The sequence below is a fragment of the Globicephala melas genome, chromosome 6, assembly GCF_963455315.2.
Source record: "Globicephala melas chromosome 6, mGloMel1.2, whole genome shotgun sequence".
In the NCBI taxonomy this organism is placed as follows: domain Eukaryota; kingdom Metazoa; phylum Chordata; class Mammalia; order Artiodactyla; family Delphinidae; genus Globicephala; species Globicephala melas.
Window position 1 is genome coordinate 90244532 of NC_083319.1, and position 20253 is coordinate 90264784.

The following is a 20253-nucleotide window of genomic DNA, read 5'->3' on the forward strand; positions in this document are numbered from 1 at the left end:
AGTACCCCATAACGTTCCCTCATGCCCTTTCCAGGCTATACACTACGTCCCCCTCAAGAGAGAACCATTATTCTGACTTTATTACCATCTACTTTTGCTAATGAAGGTATTTTTAAATGAGCACAATTCTCTTTTTTTAATTTTTATTTAGTTTTTTTAAAAAGAAATTGATAGAGCTTCTTTTCTTCTTTTAATTTTATTTATTTTTGGCTGCGTTGGGTCTTTGTTGCTGCGCATGGGCTTTCTACAGTTGTGGTGAGTGGGGGCTACTCTTCGTTGCAGTGCGAGGGCTTCTCATTGTGGTGGCTTCTCTTGTTGCGGTTCATGGGCTCTAGGCATGCAGGCTCCAGTAGTTGCACCACGCAGGCTCAGTAGTTGCGGCATGTGAGTGCTAGAACGCGCGGGCTTCAGTAGTTGCGGCACATGGGCTCAGTAGTTGAGGCATGCGGGCTCTAGGCGAGTGGGCTTCAGTAGTTGTGGCACGCGGGCTCAGTAGTTGTGGCTCGTGGGCTCTAAAGCACAGGCTCAGTAGTTGTGGCACATGGACTTAGCTGCTCCACGGCATGTGGGATCTTCCGGGACCAGGGCTCGAACCCATGTTCCATGCACTGGCAAGCAGATTCTTAACCAATGCGCCACCAGGGAAGTCCCCACAATTCTCTTTTTTTAAAAACTGAAGTATAGTTGCTATACAATACACATACATTACACATGGACAATATAGTTTTTCACAATTTTTAAAGGTTATAGTCCATTTCCAGTTATTATAAAATATTGGCTATATTCCCCATGTTGTATAATATATCCTCGTAGCTTGTTTTATATCTAATAGTCTGTACCTCTTAATCTACCCCTATATTGCCCCTTCCCCCAGAAGGGCACAATTTTACAAGGATAAAGAGAAAAAGATGAGAGTAACCTAATTTTAGAAGCTGAAAATCAGATGGATAAGCTAGATATTACATAAAAAAGTGGAACTAACCTGGCAGATCCAGGAAAATTAAAACCTAAGCCAGCAATGCGGAAAGCTCAGAATCAAGCCCATTCAAAGGCATTCTGAATGGGCACCACCAAGTACCTCTACAGATGGGGTAAACCTGGGGCTCAAAAAGAAAGAGTGAGACTTTTGTACAGTAAAATCTCACTCTCCATATTCTCTGTATTCCATCTATTCCTTTCAAGTACCTGAAGTGTCTAAATTTCATTTCTACACGTAATTCAAAGTTTCACTGAGGTGAGCTGCCCACCACCTTCTGAGGGTCACTCTTCCTCTCCCTGGTCATGAGGGTTATTTTGGTGGAAAAATCAGGAAGCATTTCCTAAAGTGATTCCTTCTTCTAAACCAAGTTCCCAACATCCAATCGCACAGCTGAATTAGCTTCCCCTTACTTGCTAGTGCATCACAGATCCTTGGTAATAAAACGTAAGTCATTGGGACCAGAAACCCTCCTCTGCCAAATGGTCCAGTTCTTGAAATATTTATCTTGGCCACAAGGCCATGCTCAATAGCAGCAGAGCACCACAGATGACACAGCTCTCATGTCAGTAGTGAACAACAGCTAAGATTTACAAATTAATGCTGCTACTGTTCTTAAAGTCGCTTATGGCTGTTACTTGACTGTTAAGTTACATAATGACAGACTGTGTCTTCTTTAATATCTACCTCAGGCAGCTTTTAAGAGTATTACACACACTGTGATATTGAATAGACACTTGACAAAACAAGTTTACCACAACCACACATTCAAATCATTATCTTGCAGAATTTTAATTCAGGGATAAGGCAACCAATTTCCTATGTATAATAAGGTAAACTTCAGTACCACTTCTAGATTAAAATGAATGCTTACTCTGGAAATTCCCTGGATGCGTAATGGTTAAGACTCAGCACTTACACTGCCGTGGGCCCAGATTCAATCCCTGGTCGGGAAACTAAGATGCCACACAGTGCAGCCAAAAAAAAAAAAAAGAAAGAAAGAAACTAATGCTTACTCTTTTCTGTCATCTCAGTGCTCGTTAGGTCCTCTGTCTTCTTGGAGTAATGTCTTATACTGATGCCAGTAAGCGTACTTAGAAACTGAATTTCTGATTCTAAATGTCCAAGATGACTTCTCAGATCTTTTGACAATTCCCATCCTTCAGAATCTGCTTGGTATGTTTCTCGAAATGATTTTCTAAAAAGCAAATACCACAAATAATTACTGCAATTAAGAAACCACTAATAAGTGTTTCAACTAGTATTTATAAATTTCTTCAAACCATTCCCATTTTATCCTTCTTACTCTCTTCCCATTAAAACTAGTAAGATTTTTCTTAAAGCCAGTAAGATTTTTCTTAAAACCAATGTGGCTACTAACACTGCAATCATTAATCTCAATATAAAACAAACCTAACCAAGTTATAATACCATTTTCCTACATATTAGAAACAGATATAAAATAAATTATAACAGGAGTACTTTGTAAAATTAAAATGTCTGTTTAGGCTGGAATATTTAAAGTGTTCCAACCTAAATGTCTGATATCCCAAGATGCCTCAAACTATTTTAAAAGATATGATGAACCTAAAGACAAAATAAATCATCTAGCTTCAACTTCTAAAACAAATGAAGTATCACAAAGCATTTTATACTCAGAAAGAGATTCTTGCGAAATTGAAGAGTATAGAGGTAAAAATTCCAAACAAATAACGAATAGCATAATCTCTAAACAACACTGTAATCAGATATTCTGCACTGAAAACATAGCTCTGTTTTCCTTGAAAAAAGTAAAATTTCAGCAAATAATCGCATTAAATGATATTTTATTTTTTGTAATCCTTTATTGCCATCATGTTATCAGCCACATTCTACACTGCTGACTTCCAGTATCTTAAACATGCTTTCCTTTCCTTCTGGGGCATGATTATCCTGATTCTCATTTTATATCTTGGGTCTTCCACTGTCCCTGCTTTTTGTCTCCCGTGTTAGAAGAAAACCCTAACACTCTTGCCTCTGCTCTTCTGAATATGCATTCTCTCATTCCAGAAGAATATCTGGTGATTAATCTCAGCTCTTTTATGCCAGTAACTCCTAAAACACACCTTTAATCATCTCTTCTTCCTGCAAGGTAGATTTAACTTGATAAAGCATCAAATGTTTTCTTCTTCAAATTAGTTTTTCCTTCAAATTTCCCTACTCTTGTTAATGATAAAATCTGTCCCCTGCTATAGCAGGTTCCATTTCTTGAGGGTCACCCTTGCTCTATTACTCCTCTCACATCTGGATCTGAGGTCATCTTTTCTGCCCCCCCACATAGCTATCCCTCCTTTTCTAATTCCATTACATTAGCCTATGTTCTTATGACCATATACCATGTCTATAAAGAATAACCTAACTGTATCTTCACACTCATATTTCAAAACTTGTATAAAGCCTGTAGAAATTTTTTAAACTTTGTTTTAATGCTAATTTAAAATATCACTATAAGTATATTCTATGTCATCTGAGAGACTACAACATGCTCTTTTGTATTTGCTTTTTGAAAATTAAATAGATAAAGCTAATGAACAAAAGAACAGAGATAATCTTTGTATAAATGAGTTCCTTCCAAGTGAATACTAAACAATGACAGAGCAAACTACGGATGAAAATTTCAAGGTATTTCCAACAGAGCAAACTGATAAGAGAACTAAGTAATCACACTAAAGGACAGATATGCAGAACTCAAGAAAGAACTTGTGGCTGAGAAATGGAAAAATGGGGAGTTATTGTTTACTGGGTACAAAGTTTCTCTGTGGGACAATGAAATCATTTTAGAGATGGATAATGATGTGATGGTTGCACAACAATGTGAACTAAACTATATACTTTAAAAGGGTTAAAATGGTAAGTTTTATGTTATGTATATATTACCACAAAATAAAAAGATAACCTGTATATTCTCATTCATAGCAGTAATTTACTTTGAGCAAAACATCACTGGTCCATTACAATTAATGATGCTATTCTGAATGAATTGGGGATATGGGTTTTATGGTTTTGTAGTTTTATTTATTATTTGCAAATTTGTCTTAGTAGCATATTTTTTTTTGCCCAAAATTAGATGTTCACAAGCAGATTTTTTTCTTTAAAAGCAAATCTACACAAGACTTGAGTTTAAAACTCAATGATCTAGGATTCTATGAAGATGGCGGAGTAGGAAGCACCAGGAACCTATCTCCCCAACTAGGAAGCAATTGCAGTGGCGGAATCTGTCTGATATAACTTTTTTGGAACTCTGGAGACTGCTGAAGGCTTGCAACTTCATGGAGAAGGCTTAAACATACGTTACAGTAAATCGTGGGCAATTTCAGCTCTTAGCACAGTAGTAGCTACCCACGCCCCCTCCAACAACATGGCAAGCAGCTGTGCACACGGTCTTGGAGCCACCTGCACACAGCTTAGGGGAGCAAGAGTGGGCAAAAAGGACTCTGTCCCCCAAATATTGAGTATCTGTGCTCCAGTTGCTGATTGTGGCTGCTGATCACAGAGAAGCAGACAAAGAGGAGGGTAGTCACTGCTGCAAGCCCCTACCCTCTGGCTGAGGTAGCATTAAGAATATTTAAAGAGCTGTTGCTTTTTGTTTCCCACCATCATTTTTGTCTTTTCTTTTTCAGGAGTCAGACATTAAAGACTAGGACATGAAAAATCAAACTAAATATGTGGGGAAAATTAGAAAATGATTGCACATACCCAAGTAAAAGCTCAGAAAAGACATAATTAGACATTAAGTTTACACTTCAGGCTGATCCTCAGCACACAGACAGCCTACAACAACAACAACAACAAAACAACCTAAAACAATAACAAAAAAGTGCAAACACTGGGGAAGAGGGGAGAGAAATCTGATTTCCAGAGTTACCACATTATTAAATTAAAATGTCCAGTGTTCAACAAAATATCACAAGGCATACAAAAAACAGAAAAGCATGGCCCATTCAAAGAAAAAAAATATTCAAAAGAATCTGTCCCTGAAAAAGACTTAATGGCAGATATATCAGACAAAGACTTTAAAACAGAAGTCTTAAAGATGCTCAAAGAAATAAAGGAAGATGTAGAGAAAGTTAAGAAGACGATTTGTGAACAAAATGGAAACATCAGTATAAAGACAGAAAACCAAAAAAAATTCTGGACCTGAAAAGTACAATAACTAAAATGAAAAATTCACCAGAGGAATTCAAAGGCAGATTTGAGCAGACAGAATAATGAATCAGTGAACTTGAAGATAAGACACTAGAAACGGAGACTGAGGAACAGAAGGAAAAAACACTGAAGAAAAGCAAACAGAGCCTAAGGGACGAGTGGGACACAACCACAAGGACCAGTGTATGCATTGTGGGAGTACCAGTAGGAAAAGCAAGAGGAAAAGGGGAAGAAAGACTATTTGAAGAAATAATGGTAAAGGGCTGCCCTGGGGGGGGCGCAGTGGTTAAGAATCCACCTGGCAATGCAGGGGACGCAGGTTCGAGCCCTGGTCCGGGAGGATCCTACATGCTGCAGAGCAACTAAGCCCACGTGCCACAACTACTGAGCCTGCGAGCCACAAATACTGAGCCCGCATGGCACAACTACTGAAGCCTGCGCACCTAGAGCCCGTGCTCCGCAACAAGAGAAGCCACTGCAATAAGAAGCCCGTGCACTGCAACAAAGAGTAGCTCCCGCTCGCCACAACTAGAGAAAGCCTGCATGCAGCAACGAAGACTCAATGCAGCCAAAAATTAAAAAAAAAAAAAAAAAGAAATGGTAAAAAGTGTCCCAAACTTGATGAGAGACATGAAGGCTAACATTCAAAAAGCTCAACTAATTCTAAATAAGATGAACTCAAAGAGGGTCACAATGAGACATAATCAAATTTTCAAAAACCAAGGGTAAAGAGAGATTTTGAAAGCAGCAAGAGAAAAGCAAATCATCACATATAATGGATCCTCAATAATATAAGAGCAAATTTCTCATCAGAAGTTTTGGAGGCCAGAAAACAGCGGGCCAATACATTCAAAGTGCTAAACGAAGAAAACCATCAACCAACAATCCTTCTGGCAAAATTTTCTTTCAAAAGTGAGGAAGTGGGACTTCCCTGGTGCTAAGACTCCGAGCTCCCAATGCAGGAGGCCTGGGTTTGATTCCTGGTCAGGGAACTAGATCCCACGTGCTGCAAATAAGAGTTCACATGCTGCAACTAAAGATCCTGTGCTCCGCAACTAAGACCCGGTGCAGCCAAATAAATAAATATTTTTTAAAAAAAAAGTGAGGAAGAAATCAACACATTTTCAAATAAACAAAAGCTGAGGAAGTTTGTTACCACTAGACATGACCTCCAAGAAATGCTCAAGGCAGTCCTGTAAAGTAAAATAAAAGTACACTAGACAATAACATGAAGCCATGTGGAGAAATAAAGATCTCAATAAAATTAGTATATGGGCATATAAAATCTACTAGTATGGTAACAATGGCTTGTAACTGAACTTCTTTTCCTACATGATTTAACATTTTAAAAAATTATTAGTCTGAAGGTACTATAACTTTCATCTGTAACTCCATGTTTTCTATAAAATTTAAGAGTGAATGCATTTAAAAGAATTATTAGTTTATGTTCAGGGGTACAAAAGTATTAAGATGTAATTCTGTGACATAAAAAAACAAAAACAGTGGGGATGGAGCTGTAAGCAGGCAGAATTTTTGTATGTTACTGAAATGAGGTATGTATAAATTCAAATTAAGAGAGTTGTAACTTTAGCATATTATTTATAATCCCTCTGATAACCACAAAGAAAACAGCTAAAGAATGTTTATCAAAGCAAATGAGAAAGAAATTTAAGCACTTCTCAAAAGACAGAAATGCAGGAAATGAGGGACAAAAGAGCTTAAGGGCACACACAAGAAAAACAAAGAGCAAAATGACAGAAATAAATCTCTCCTTATAAGTACTTATTTAAATGTAAAGGGGTTAAATCCTCCAAACAAAAGACTGAGTTTGGAAGAACTGATAAAACCACAGGCTTCAACCATATGCTGTCTATAAGAGAATCACTTCAGATACAAAGACTAAAAGTGAAAGGATGGAAAACGATACTCCATGCAAAAAGGAACCGAAAGAGAGCAGGGCTGGGGATACTAATATCAAACAAAATAGAGTTTAAGTCAAAAGAGGTTATAAGAGACAAAGAAAAATATATATATATATTAATGAAAGGTTCAATACAGCAAGACATAAAAATTATAAACATTTACAAACCTAATGACATATCAAAATACAGTTTTCCTTCAGTATCTGTAGGGTATTTGTTCCTTGACTCACCACAAATACCAAAATCCATGGATGCAGAACCTGTGGATATGAAACCTGCAGATACAGAGCTGACTATATTTCAAAGCAAAAACTGAGACAGTTGAAGGGAGAAATAGTTCTACGTTCAAAGTGGCTACATAAGAGGATGATGAATTCACCCTCCTCCCGTAGTCACACCAAATCTACACGTACATATGAAACAATTTTCTCTGAAAGAAACCCAAAAACTAGCTGAGCAGCTCCTACACATCAGGCAAATGAGAAAAAGCCTATGTTGAAATGGATAGTAGAGGCTGAGACACAATCCACATAAAAGCCACCTGTTGCACGGCAACCCACAATCAAGAGGGACTAACAACCCCGACCTGCTCCCTGAGGAGTGAAAGGTGTGAACAGCACAGCTGGCACCCCAAATTTTAAGACCAGCACCTGAGAGGCCCTAAAATAAGCCCCTAAAATATCTAGCTTTGAAAGCCAACAAGCCTTGGGTCCATGAGATTCACAAGGCTAAAGGGCTGCAGTCTCCAACCTTTTTGGCACCAGAGACCAGTTTCATGGAAGACAATTTTTTCACAGACCGGGGCGGGGATGGTTTCGGGAGGATTCAAGCACATTACATTTATTGTGCACTTTATTTCTATTATTATTACATTGTAATATGTAATGAAATAATTATACAACTTACCATAATGCTCATACGAGGTAGAGCTCAGGCGGTAATGTGACCTGTGGGGAGCAGCTGTAAATACAGATGAAGCTTCACTCACTCTGCCGCCACTCACCTCCTGCTGTGCAGCCCGGTTCCTAACAGGCCACAGACCGGTAGTGGTCCGTGGCCCAGGGGTTGGGGACCCCCACTATAGGGAACCGAGAAACAGTTCTTAAAGGGCTCATGCATGCAGACTCACCTACCCCCTACCCCGGAACCCAGCACAGAGGCAGCCAACAAAAAAGCAACCAGTGTTTCTGTTTAAGAGGCCTACTTCCTTACCTTAAAGCTTTGGCCTGAAGACTTCTAATTTAACATCATACAAGAGCCTACTTAAATACCTCCAAAGAAAGAGGCCAGAGCATCATCTTTGTACTCTCTCTGTCTTACTCCATATCACCAGTATCTCCTGGAAAGGAGTTTGTGCACTCTTTGGAACCCTGATTTTTGTGGCTGCTGCCCAGTTGGACACCTCTTATTCACTGGGCTCTGGCAGTCAACAGAACTTACAGCAGAACTTATTGTGGGTCCCGTAGCACTGTAACAAAAGGAGAAATAGTTCTTAAATGACTAATGGCCCCAGGGCACAGTGGAGATATAGCAGACTAAAACGCAGGCCTAATCTTACTGTGAAAGAGACAAATAAGCTTGTCTTCAGAACTGGAACCTGAGTGGCAGGCTTATCATTAAACACACATTCAGGGCCCAATTACAATCCTCTGCAGAGACTGAGGAGGCCAGAGGATGCTACCCTTCATGTTTTCCATCTGACCAGGCCCCAAGTCATCAGTGTCTCCAAGACAGGGGCTTGTGCACCCCAACTGTTGTGAATGCTGTCCAGAGGACACATCCCTTTATAGCCTGGCTCTGGTGGCCAGCAGGGCTTATGTTCACGATTTCGAAAGAAAAGTAACAAACAAAGAAACACTTCTTACCTGGCTATTACCAGGGCTCAGGGCAGAGGGAGCAGTCTTCCCTCGAGGTATATTTGTGTACTTTAAAAGCTCCTCCCTGGGGGCTTCCCTGGTGGCGCAGTGGTTGAGAGTCCGCCTGCCGATGCAGGGGACATGGGTTTGTGCCCCGGTCCGGGAGGATCCCACATGCCGCGGAGCGGCTGGGCCCGTGAGCCATGGCTGCTGAGCCTGCGCGTCCGGAGCCTGTGCTCCGCAACGGGAGAGGCCACAACAGTGAGAGGCCCACGTACTGCCAAAAAAAAAAAAAAGCTCCTCCCTGAGCTTCTTCTTGCCAATCAGCCTGAATCTACCTGCTGACTGAGAACCTCCCTTTTGCGACACTGACAAGTCTTGAGGTACCCTCAACTACTGGGAGCAGCTAAGAATAAATAGGCTGCTTGGACAACACCAAGGTTTGAGAGAAAACCAAGACAGAGTTGAACAATAAAGTTCATCTACTACACGAGGTCACTCTTCCAAGACTGCAAGAGAGGGCTGTTTTATCTAATACATAGAAACAAACACAGAGAGTCAAGGAAATGAAGAAACACAGGAATATGTTCCAAATGAAAGGACAAGATAAAGCCTCAAGAAAATACCTTAATCAAATGGAGGTAAGTGATTTACCTTATAAGAAGTTCAAAATAATGATCATAAAGATGTTCACAGAGCTCAGGAGAACAATGGATAAACAAAATGAGAATTTCAACAAAGAGAGAGAAACTATAAGAAAATACCAGGTAGGGGTCATAGACCTGAAGACTACAATAACTGAACTGAAAAATTCAATAGAGGGGTTCAACATCAGACTAGATGAAGCAGTAAAAAGGATCAGTGAACTTGAAATTATGGCAATGTAAGTTATCCAATCAGAACAGCAAAAAGGAAAAAGAATGAAAAAGAAAAAAAGCTAAAATAGCTTAAAAGACTTATGGGGCAACAACAAATGGACCAGCTTTCAAATTATAGGGGTCCTTGAAGGAGAGGAGAGAAAGGGGCAGAAAACTTATTTGAAGAAATAATTGCAGGAAACTTTCCTAACCTGGGAAAAGAAACAGACATCAGATCTAGGAAGCATAGAGAGTACCAAATAAGAGGAACCTAAAGAGACCCACATCAGACACATTAAAATTAAAATATCAAAAGTTAAAGACAAAGAGAGAATCTTAAAAGCAGCAAGGGAAAAACAACTTGTTATGTACCAGGGAACCCCAAAAGACTATCAGAGTTTTCAGCAGAAACTCTGCAGGCCAGAAGGAAGTGGCATGATATATCCAAAGGCTGACAGATAAAAACTGCCAACCAATAATACCCTACTGGCAGAGTGGTCCTTCAGAATTAAAGCAAAGATAGTCTTCCAGACAACCAAAAGCTAAAGGAGTTCATCACCACCAGATAGGCCCTACAAGAAATGTTAAAAGAACTTCTCTGACACAAAAGGTCAATATGTAGAAGCAGGAAACAAGAAAGTGTAGTTCTCACTGGTAAAGGTGAATATATAGAAGAATTCAGAATAATCTAATGGTGCAATGGTGGTAGGTTAATCACCTGAAAGCTAATATGAAGGTTGAAAAACAAAAGTAGTAAAAACAACGATAAATACAACAATTTGTTATGGTATACACAATATAAGAAGACCTAAATTGTGACATCAAAAACATAAAACATTGGGGGAGGGAGTAAAAATGCAGAGATTTAGAATGTGTTAGAACTTAAGTTATTGTCAACTTAAAACAGACGTTATAAACATGTTTTATGTAACCCTCATGGTACCCACAGAGCAAAAAGCTACAGTAGACACAAAAAAGATAAGAAGGAATCTAAGCATACCACTATAGAAAATCACCGAATCACAAAAGGAGAGAGCTAGAGATGAAGAAAGGAGCAATGGAATTACAAAACTTCCAGAAAATAAAATGGCAATAAGCACACACCTATCATAAATTACTTTAAATACAAATGGACTAAATTCTTCAATCAAAAAGCACAGAGTGGCTGACTAGATTTAAAAACCAACAAAAGACCCATCATGCTGCTTACAAGATACTCACTTCAGATGTAAGGACATACACACTGAAAGTGAAGGGAAGGAAAAAGATATTCCATCCAAATGGAAACTAAAAGGAAGCTAAAGTAGCATATTTACATCAGAAAAAAAAAGGCTTTAAGACAAAGTTGTAATAAGAGAAAAAGATGGTCATTATATAATCATAAAGGAGTTAATCCAACAAGAGGACACAGTGGTAAATATTTATGCACCCAATATAGGAGCACCTAAATATATAAAACAATATTAACAGACCTTAAAGAGAGAAATAGACAGCAATACAATAGTAGGGGATTTTAGCACACCACTTACATCGACATGTAGATCATCCAAAGAGAAAATCAATAAAGAAACATTGGTCTTAAATGACACATTTAGACCTTAAGAACTTAACAGACATATACAGAATATTCCACTCAAAAGAAAGACTACACATTCTTCCCAAGCACACAAGGAACATTCTCCAGGATAAGCCATATGTCAAGCCACGAAACGAGTCTTAATAAATTTAAGAAGACTGAAATTATATCAAGCATCTTTTCCAACCACAATGATATTATACTAGAAATAAATTACAAGAAAACTAGAAAATTCACAAATATATGGAGATTAAACAACATCCTACCGAATGACTGAATGAGTCAAAAGAAAAATCAAAAGAGAAGTAAAAAAGTACCATGAGACAAATGAAAACAGAAATAAAACACACCAAACTGTGGGCTGTAGCAAAAGTCATTCTCAGAGGGAAGTTCATAGCAATAAAAAGCAGTAACAAAACATCTCAAATAAAAAACAAATGAAGCCCAAAGTTAGTAGAGGGAAATATCAAAGATCAGAGAAGGAAAAGAATGAAATACAGCCTAAAAAGGTGATAGAAAAGATCAAGGAAACCAAGAGCTGGTTAGTCAAAAAGTAAAAAAAAAGACAAAACTTTAGCTAGAATAATCAAAAAGAGAGAGAGAGAGAGAGAAGACACAAATAAAATCAAAATGAAAGAAGAGACATTACAACTGACACCACAGAAACACAAACGAAACCACTCACGTCATAACAAAGTATGAAAAATTATATGCCAACAAACTGGACAATCCAGATAAAACAGAAAAACTTCTAGAAACATAGAACAAGACTGAATCATGAAGAAACAGAAAAACTGAGCAGACAATTAATAATAAGGAAATTGAATTAGTGTTTAAAATCCTACCTACAAATAAAAGTCCAGGACCAGATGGCTTCACTAGTGAATTCTACCAAATATTTAAAGAAGCAAACCAATCCTTCTCAAACTCTTCCAAAAAACAGAAGAGAGGGAAAACTTACAAAATCATTTTATGAGGCCTTTACCCTGATACCAAACTCAGACATGAACACTACAAGAAAAGAAAATTATAAGGCCAATATCCCTGATGAACATAAACATAAGTCCTCAACAAACCATTAACAAAGCTAATTCAGCAATACGTTAAGCAACATACACCAGGAACAACTGGGATTTAGTCCAGGAATGCAAGAATGGCTCAAATCTGCAAATCAGTCTGATACACCCCATTAACAGAATGAAGGATAAAAACCATGTGATCATCTCAATAGATGCAGAAAAATGTCTGACAAAATTCAACATCCATTTATGATCAAAATTCTTAACAAAGTGGGTATAGAGGAAATTTACCTCAAAATAATAAAGGCCACATGACAAGTCCACAGCTAACATACTGAACAGTGAAAAGCATAAAGTTTTTCCTCTGAGTTCAGGAACAAGACAAAGGATGCTCACTTTCACCACACTTATTCAACATAGTAATGGCAGTCCTAGCCAGAACAGGTAGACAAGAAAAAGAAATAAAAGGCACTCAAATCAGAAAGGAAGAAGTAACACTAAGTATTTGCAGATGACATGATATTATTTAGAGAAAACCCCAAAGACTCTACCGTAAAACTGTTAAAACTAGGAAACAAACTAGTAAAGTTGCAGGATACAAAACCAATACAAAAATCTGTTGTGTTTCTATACACTAATAACAAACTATCAGAAAAAGAAAATAAGAAACCAATCCCATATATAACTGCATCAAAAAGAATTAAATACCTAGGAATAAATTTAACAAAGGAGGTAAAAGACCTATACACTGAAAATTATAATAAGACACTGAAAAAAGAAACTGACAAAATACTAATATTTGAAAAGATATTCCATACTCATGGATAAGAAGAATATTGTTTAAATGTCCATACTACCCAATGCAATCACCAGATTCAATACAATTTCTAACAAAATTCCAATAGCATTTTTCACAGAAATAGGAAAAAATCCTACTGTTTGTATGGAACCACAAAAGATCTGGAATAGCTAAAGAATTCTTGAGAAAGAACAATCCTGGAGGCATCAAAAGTCTTGATTTCAAACTAGATTACAAAGCTATAGTAACGAAAGCAATATAGTATTGGCATAAAACAGACACATAGATCAACAGAAGAGAAAAAAAAGCCCAGAAATAAACCCATTCATATATGGTCAATTAATTTATGACAAAGAAGCCAAGAATACACAATGGGGAAAGGACAGTTTCTTCAATAAATGGGTTGGGAAAACTGTACAGCCAGAAGAAAAAGGAAGAAGGAACCACTATCTTACACCATACACAAAAGTTAACTTAAAATGGATTAAAGACCTGAAACTATAAAAATCCTAGAAGAAAACATAAGCAGTGAGCTCCTTGACATTGGTCCTGTCAATAATTTTTTGGATTTGCCACGAAATGTTAGGCCAGAAAAGCAAAAATAAACAACAAGTAGAAGTACATCAAATTAAAAAGCTTCTAGACAGCAAAGGAAACCATCAACAAAGTGAAAAGGAAACCTATGGAATGTAAGAAAATATATGCAACTTATTTATCCCCTAAGGAGTCAATATCCAAAATGTATAAGGAACTCATACAACTGAATAGCAAAAATCCACATACAATCTAAAATGAGCAAAGGATTTCAACAGACATTTTTCCAAAGAAGACATACAGAAGGCCATGAGGTATATGAAAAGGTGCTCAGCATCACTAATCATCAGGGAAATACAAATCAAAACAATAAAAAGACATAACCTCACACTTCTTAGAACGGTTATTATCAAAAATGCAAGAAACAACAGGTGTTGGTGAGGATGTGGAGAAATAAGAATACTTGTGCACTGTTGGTGGCAATTTAAATTTATGCAGCCACTACTGAAAACAGTATGGAGGGTCCTCAGAAAGTGAAAAATGGAACTACCAGGGAAATTGACAGTAACACAATAATAGTAGAGGACTTAAACACCCCACTTTCACCAACGGACAGGTCACCCAAAGTGAAAATAAAAAAGGAAACAAAGCTTTAAATGACACACTAAACAAGAGGGACTTCACTGATATTTATAGGACATTCCGTTCAAAAACAACAGAATACAATTTCTTCTCAAGTGCTCATGGAACATTCTCCAGGATAGACCATATCTTGGATCACACATCAAGCCTTGGTAAATTAAAGAAAACTGAAATCATAACAAGTATCTTTTCCGACCACAATGCTATGAAACTAGACATCAATTACAGGAAAAAACTGTAAAAAATACAAACACATGGAGGCTAAACAATACACTACTAAATAACCAAGAGATCACTGAAGAAATAAAAGAGGAAATCAAAAAATACCTAGAACAAATGACAATGAAAACACAACGACCCAAAACTTATGGGATGCAGCAAAAGCAGTTCTAAGAGGGAAGTTTACAGAAATACAATCCTACCTCAAGAAACAAGAAAAATCTCAAATAAACAACCTAAACTTACACCTAAAGCAATTAGAAAAAGAAGAACAAAAAAAACCCAAAGTTAGCAGAAGGAAAGAAATTATAAAGATCAGATCAGAAATAAATGAAAAACAAATGAAAGAAACAATAGCAAAGATCAATAAAACTAAAAGCTGGTTCCTTGAGAAGATAAACAAAATTGATAAACCATTAGCCAGACTCATCAAGAACAAAAGGGAGAAGACTCAAATCAATAGAATTAGAAATGAAAAAGGAGAAGTAACAACTGACACTGCAGAAATACAAAAGATCATGAGAGATTACTACAAGCAACTCTATGCCAATAAAATGGACAACCTGGAAGAAATGGACAAATTTTAGAAATGCACAACCTGCCAAGACTGAATCAGGAAGAAATAGAAAATATGAACAGACCAATCACAAGCACTGAAATTGAAACTGTGATTAAAAATCTTCCAACAAACAAAAGCCCAGGACCAGATGGCTTCACAGGCGAATTCTATCAAACATTTAGGGAAGAGCTGACACCTATCCTTCTCAAACTCTTCCAAAATATAGCAGAGGGAGGAACACTCCCAAACTCATTCTATGAGGCCACCATCACCCTGATACCAAAACCAGACAAGGATGTCAGAAAGAAAGAAAACTACAGGCCAATATCACTGATGAACATAGATGCAAAAATCCTCAACAGAATACTAGCAAACAGAATCCAACAGCACATTAAAAGGATCATACACCATGATCAAGTGGGGTTTATTCGAGGAATGCAAGGATTCTTCAATATACGCAAATCAATCAATGTGATACACCATATTAACAAACTGAAAGAGAAAAACCATATATTCATCTCAATATATGCAGAGAAAGCTTTTGACAAAATTCAACACCCATTTATAATAAAAAGCCTCCAGAAAGTAGGCATAGAGGGTACTTTCCTCAACATAATAAAGGCCATATATGACAAACCCATAGCCAACATCGTCCTCAATGGTGAAAAACTGAAAGTATTTCCACTAAGATCAGGAACAAGACAAGGTTGCCCACTCTGACCACTCTTATTCAACATAGTTTTGGAAGTTTTAGCCACAGCAATCAGAGAAGAAAAGGAAATAAAAGGAATCCGAATAGGAAAAGAAGAAGTAAAGCTGTCACTGTTTGCAGATGACATGATACTATACATAGAGAAGCCTAAAGATGCTACCAGAAAACTACTAGAGCTAATCAATGAATTTGGTAAAGTAGCAGGATACAAAATTAATGCACAGAAATCTCTGGCATTCCTATACACTAATGATGAAAAATCTGAAAGTGAAATCAAGAAAACACTCCCATTTACCATTGCAACAAAAAGAATAAAATATCTAGGAATAAACCTACCTAAGGAGACAAAAGACCTGTATGCACAAAATTATAAGACACTGATGAAAGAAATTAAAGATGATACAAATAGATGGAGAGATATACCATGTTCTTGGATTGGAAGAATCAACATTGTGAAAATGACTCTACTACCCACAGCAATCTACAGATTCAATGCAATCCCTATCAAACTACCACTGGCATTTTTCACACAACTAGAACAAAAAATTTCACAATTTGTATGGAAACACAAAAGACCCCAAATAGCCAATGCAATCTTGAGAACGAAAAACGAAGCTGGAGGAATCAGGCTCCCTGACTTCAGACAATACTACAAAGCTACAGTAATCAAGACAGTATGGTACTGGCACAAAAACAGAAAGATAGATCAATGGAACAGGATAGAAAGCCCAGACATAAACCCATGCACATATGGTCACCTTATCTTTGATAAAGGGAGCAGGAATGTACAGTGGAGAAAGGACAATCTGTTCAATAAGTGGTGCTGGGAAAACTGGACAGGTACATGTAAAAGTATGAGATTAGAACATTCCCTAACACCATACACAAAAATAAGCTCAAAATGGATTAAGGACCTAAATGTAAGGCCAGACACTATCAAACTCTTAGAGGAAAGCATAGGCAGAACACTCTATGACTTAAATCACAGCAAGATCCTTTGTGACCCACATCCTAGAGAAATGGAAATAAAAACAAAAATAAACAAATGGTACCTAATGAAAGTTAAAACTTTTGCACAGCAAAGGAAACCATAAACAAGACCAAAAGACAACCTTCAGAATGGGAGAAAATATTTGCAAATGAAGCAACTGACAAAGGATTCATCTCCAAAATTTACAAGCAGCTCATGCAGCTCAATAACAAAAAAACAACCCAATCCAAAAATGGGCAGAAGAGCTAAATAGACATTTCTCCAAAGAAGATATACATATTGCCAACAAACGCATGAAAGAATGCTCAACGTCATTAATTATTAGAGAAATGCAAATCAAAGCTACAATGAGATATCATCTCACACCGGTCAGAATGGCCATCATCAAAAAATCTAGAAACAATAAATGCTGGAGAGAGTGTGGAGAAAAGGGAACACTCTTGCACTGCTGGTGGGAATGTGAATTGGTACAGCCACTATGGAGAACAGTATGGAGGTTCCTTAAAAAACTACAAATAGAACTACCATATGACCCAGCAATCCCACTACTGGGCATAAACCCTGAGAAAACCATAATTCAAAAACAGTCATGTACCAAAATGTTCATTGCAGCTCTATTTACAATAGCCAGGAGATGGAAACAACCTAAGTGCCCATCATCAGATGAATGGATAAAGAAGATGTGGCACATATATACAATGGAATATTACTCAGCCATAAAAAGAAACAAAATTGAGTTATTTGTAGTGAGGTGGATGGACCTAGAGTCTTTCATACAGAGTGAAGTAAGTCAGAAAGGGAAAGACAAATACCGTATGCTAACACATATATATGGAATCTAAGGAAAAAAAATGTCGTGAAGAACCTAGTGGTAAGACAGGAATAAAGACAGAGACTTACTAGACAATGGACTTGAGGATATGGGGAGGGGGAAGGGTAAGCTGTGACAAAGTGAGAGAGTGTCATGGACATATATATACTACCAAACATAAAATAGCTAGTGGGAAGCAGCCGCATAGCACAGGGAGATCAGCTCGGTGCTTTGTGACCACCTAGAGGGGTGGGATAGGGAGGGTGGGAGGGAGGGAGACACAAGAGGGAAGAGATATGGGAACATATGTATATGTATAACTGATTCACTTTGTTATAAAGCAGAAACTAACACACCATTGTAAAGCAATTATACTCCAATAAAGATGTAAAAAAAAGTAACAAATTAAAAAAAAAACTATATTAAATCCAAACACCTTGGACTCTTCCGACTTTCTCAACTTTATCATTGAGGAGACTCAGGTTACATGGATACTCTACATACTATCCTGACCCTTACTGTGGCCAAAAATAAGCTCAAAATGGATTAAAGACCTAAATGTAAGGCCAGATTTCCTTACTGGCCCCCTTATTGCGGCCAGTAAGGAAATCATCTTTCATCATGGTGCTTACTCAAACTTTCTGAAATGCATAAAATCATCAACGGTCTAGTTAAAAAGCAGATTCCGACTCAGTAGGTCAGGATTGGGCTGAAATCTGTATTTCTGTTCAACCCAAGTGATGCTAAAGCTTCCAATCTGTGGAGCAGCCCTGGAGTAGCAAGCATTCTGATACATTTACACACTCACTTGCAGAGGAACATATTTGTTCCCTGTTCACCTACTTCCCTCTCCCTTTTACTAGTTACAGCTTCCTCTACCTTCATGATTCCTTCCAACATGCCTGCAAACATTTTCTTTAGAACTCCTCCTTCCCAATTTCAACCAACTCTTGTCCAGTTAGTTCAGGAAAATCTTATTCTCTCTGCATCTATGTCAAATTAGAATTGACTAAAAAATGAAGAAAGTTTCTGCTTTTCAAGCAGCTTGCAAGCTTGAGACAACAGGTACATAATTAACTGTCATGGATCCCTTCTCTCCTTTTCCAGTAAGCAAAGTGCCTGGGCTTTGAAGTTTGATTTTTGGGTTCCAATCCAGCTCTAACACTTACCTTCTCTGAGACTTCAGGCAAGCAACTTAATTTCTCTGAGCCTCAGTTTCCTAACTCTAAAACGGTGTTAACAACAGCACCTAACTCAGAGGATTGTCGTAGGTATTAAAAAGAGATGATGCACATAAAGACGTTTGCATCTCTCAGTCTAGCACTTAGTAAGTAATTAACAGACCATGGCTATTGGTAGTAACAAAGACGTCATGATGCCATCCCTCTATGGTAGACGGCACTCTTCAGTTATTTCTATTAGTGCATATGGCTCTGTTCGCCTTTAAACAGGGAGTTCCCCCACTTGCTTTACAGGGATGCTTCCCCTCCTGCAGTATATGACAATCACCTTCGCAGCTTCTGCCAAATTCTCCTATAGACTACATTGCCTACTCTTCTTTATATCAACTTATTCTTTTACCTAAATTATTTCTCAAGGGAAATTTCGTATCACTACCGTAAGCGAAAAATCAGTATCACTTGCCACAGTTAGGTGACTCATAAAAACAAATACCATGAAACCAGAGTTTTTAAATTCCAACTAGATACTGCTGTCCACTAAAGGCAAGATTGCTAAGGAGATAAGCAAGACTTTCACCTTGATAGTTACGAGCATGAGAAGAGAACACCTTGAAATGAAATGAAACACCTTAAATGAAAACACCTTCCCCATGAGTGTGATTAAATCAGTTAATATATGGTAATATGTTTACAACGGGGTCCACGCGTGTACTCATCACTCTCAGCCCTGTTGGAAGAGACAGATAACGAGTTCCCGCCCACGTCTGGTGCTCGGGAAAAGTCTGTGGGGAGGTCCGGGGCGCCTGGAGTAGAGATCTTCACCCTTCCCACTGGGCCTGAGGAAGGCCACGTACCGAACTCGGGAGGTGTCTTCCCCGGGCGCCGGCGGCTCCACGCACGCCCGCCTCAGAGCGGTGATCTCGGCTTCCAAAGCGCGAGCCTCAACCAGCTGGGAATCCATAGGGCCGCGCTGACGGGAAGCTGCCTAACAGAAGCGCGCCACGTCCTGCTCTTCAAGCCTCGCGCGCTGCTGGCGTGAACCATCCCGGAACTCGGCGGGGGAGGCAGGGGAATGACGCGCGATTGTCGAGCTTATAACCCGCGCTCGCAAGCATCCCAGGCTCATTGCCATCCCTGCTTACTTTTCCACATTCGTCCCCCAGCAGTCCCTACGCTTCAAGAGAGTTGACTCCCTCGAACCCAAAGCCCGAGGGCATAACTACCCACCCTGACCTGGTGCCGCCTTGGAGCAACCAGGACGAATATGTCACATTAGAGGAGGTTCCGGGAGCACTTAAGGGGGGAGTCTCTTTATTTTTCTTCCCCTCCCTCACTTCCGCCGACCATATCCAGGAGAACACAAGGTGATAACCCTCTTAAGTATGAAGTAGGGAATTTTAGTTTGGGGTCTTTT

General features: G+C 38.4%; 1 protein-coding gene across 1 annotated transcript in view; it reads right to left on the minus strand.

The window, feature by feature from the left end:
• The window catches only part of CENPP (centromere protein P), a 226367-nt gene extending 206274 nt beyond the window's left edge, over positions 1-20093 (minus strand). Inside the window, exons 1-2 of the mRNA XM_030847234.2 lie at positions 19694-20093; positions 1993-2174 (exon numbers count right to left, since the gene is read on the minus strand). Of these exons, the coding sequence (XP_030703094.1) occupies positions 1993-2174; positions 19694-19800 (289 nt within the window). The 5' untranslated portion in view covers positions 19801-20093. The remainder of the gene's footprint in view (positions 1-1992; positions 2175-19693) is intronic.
• Between the last annotated feature and the right edge of the window lie 160 nt (positions 20094-20253).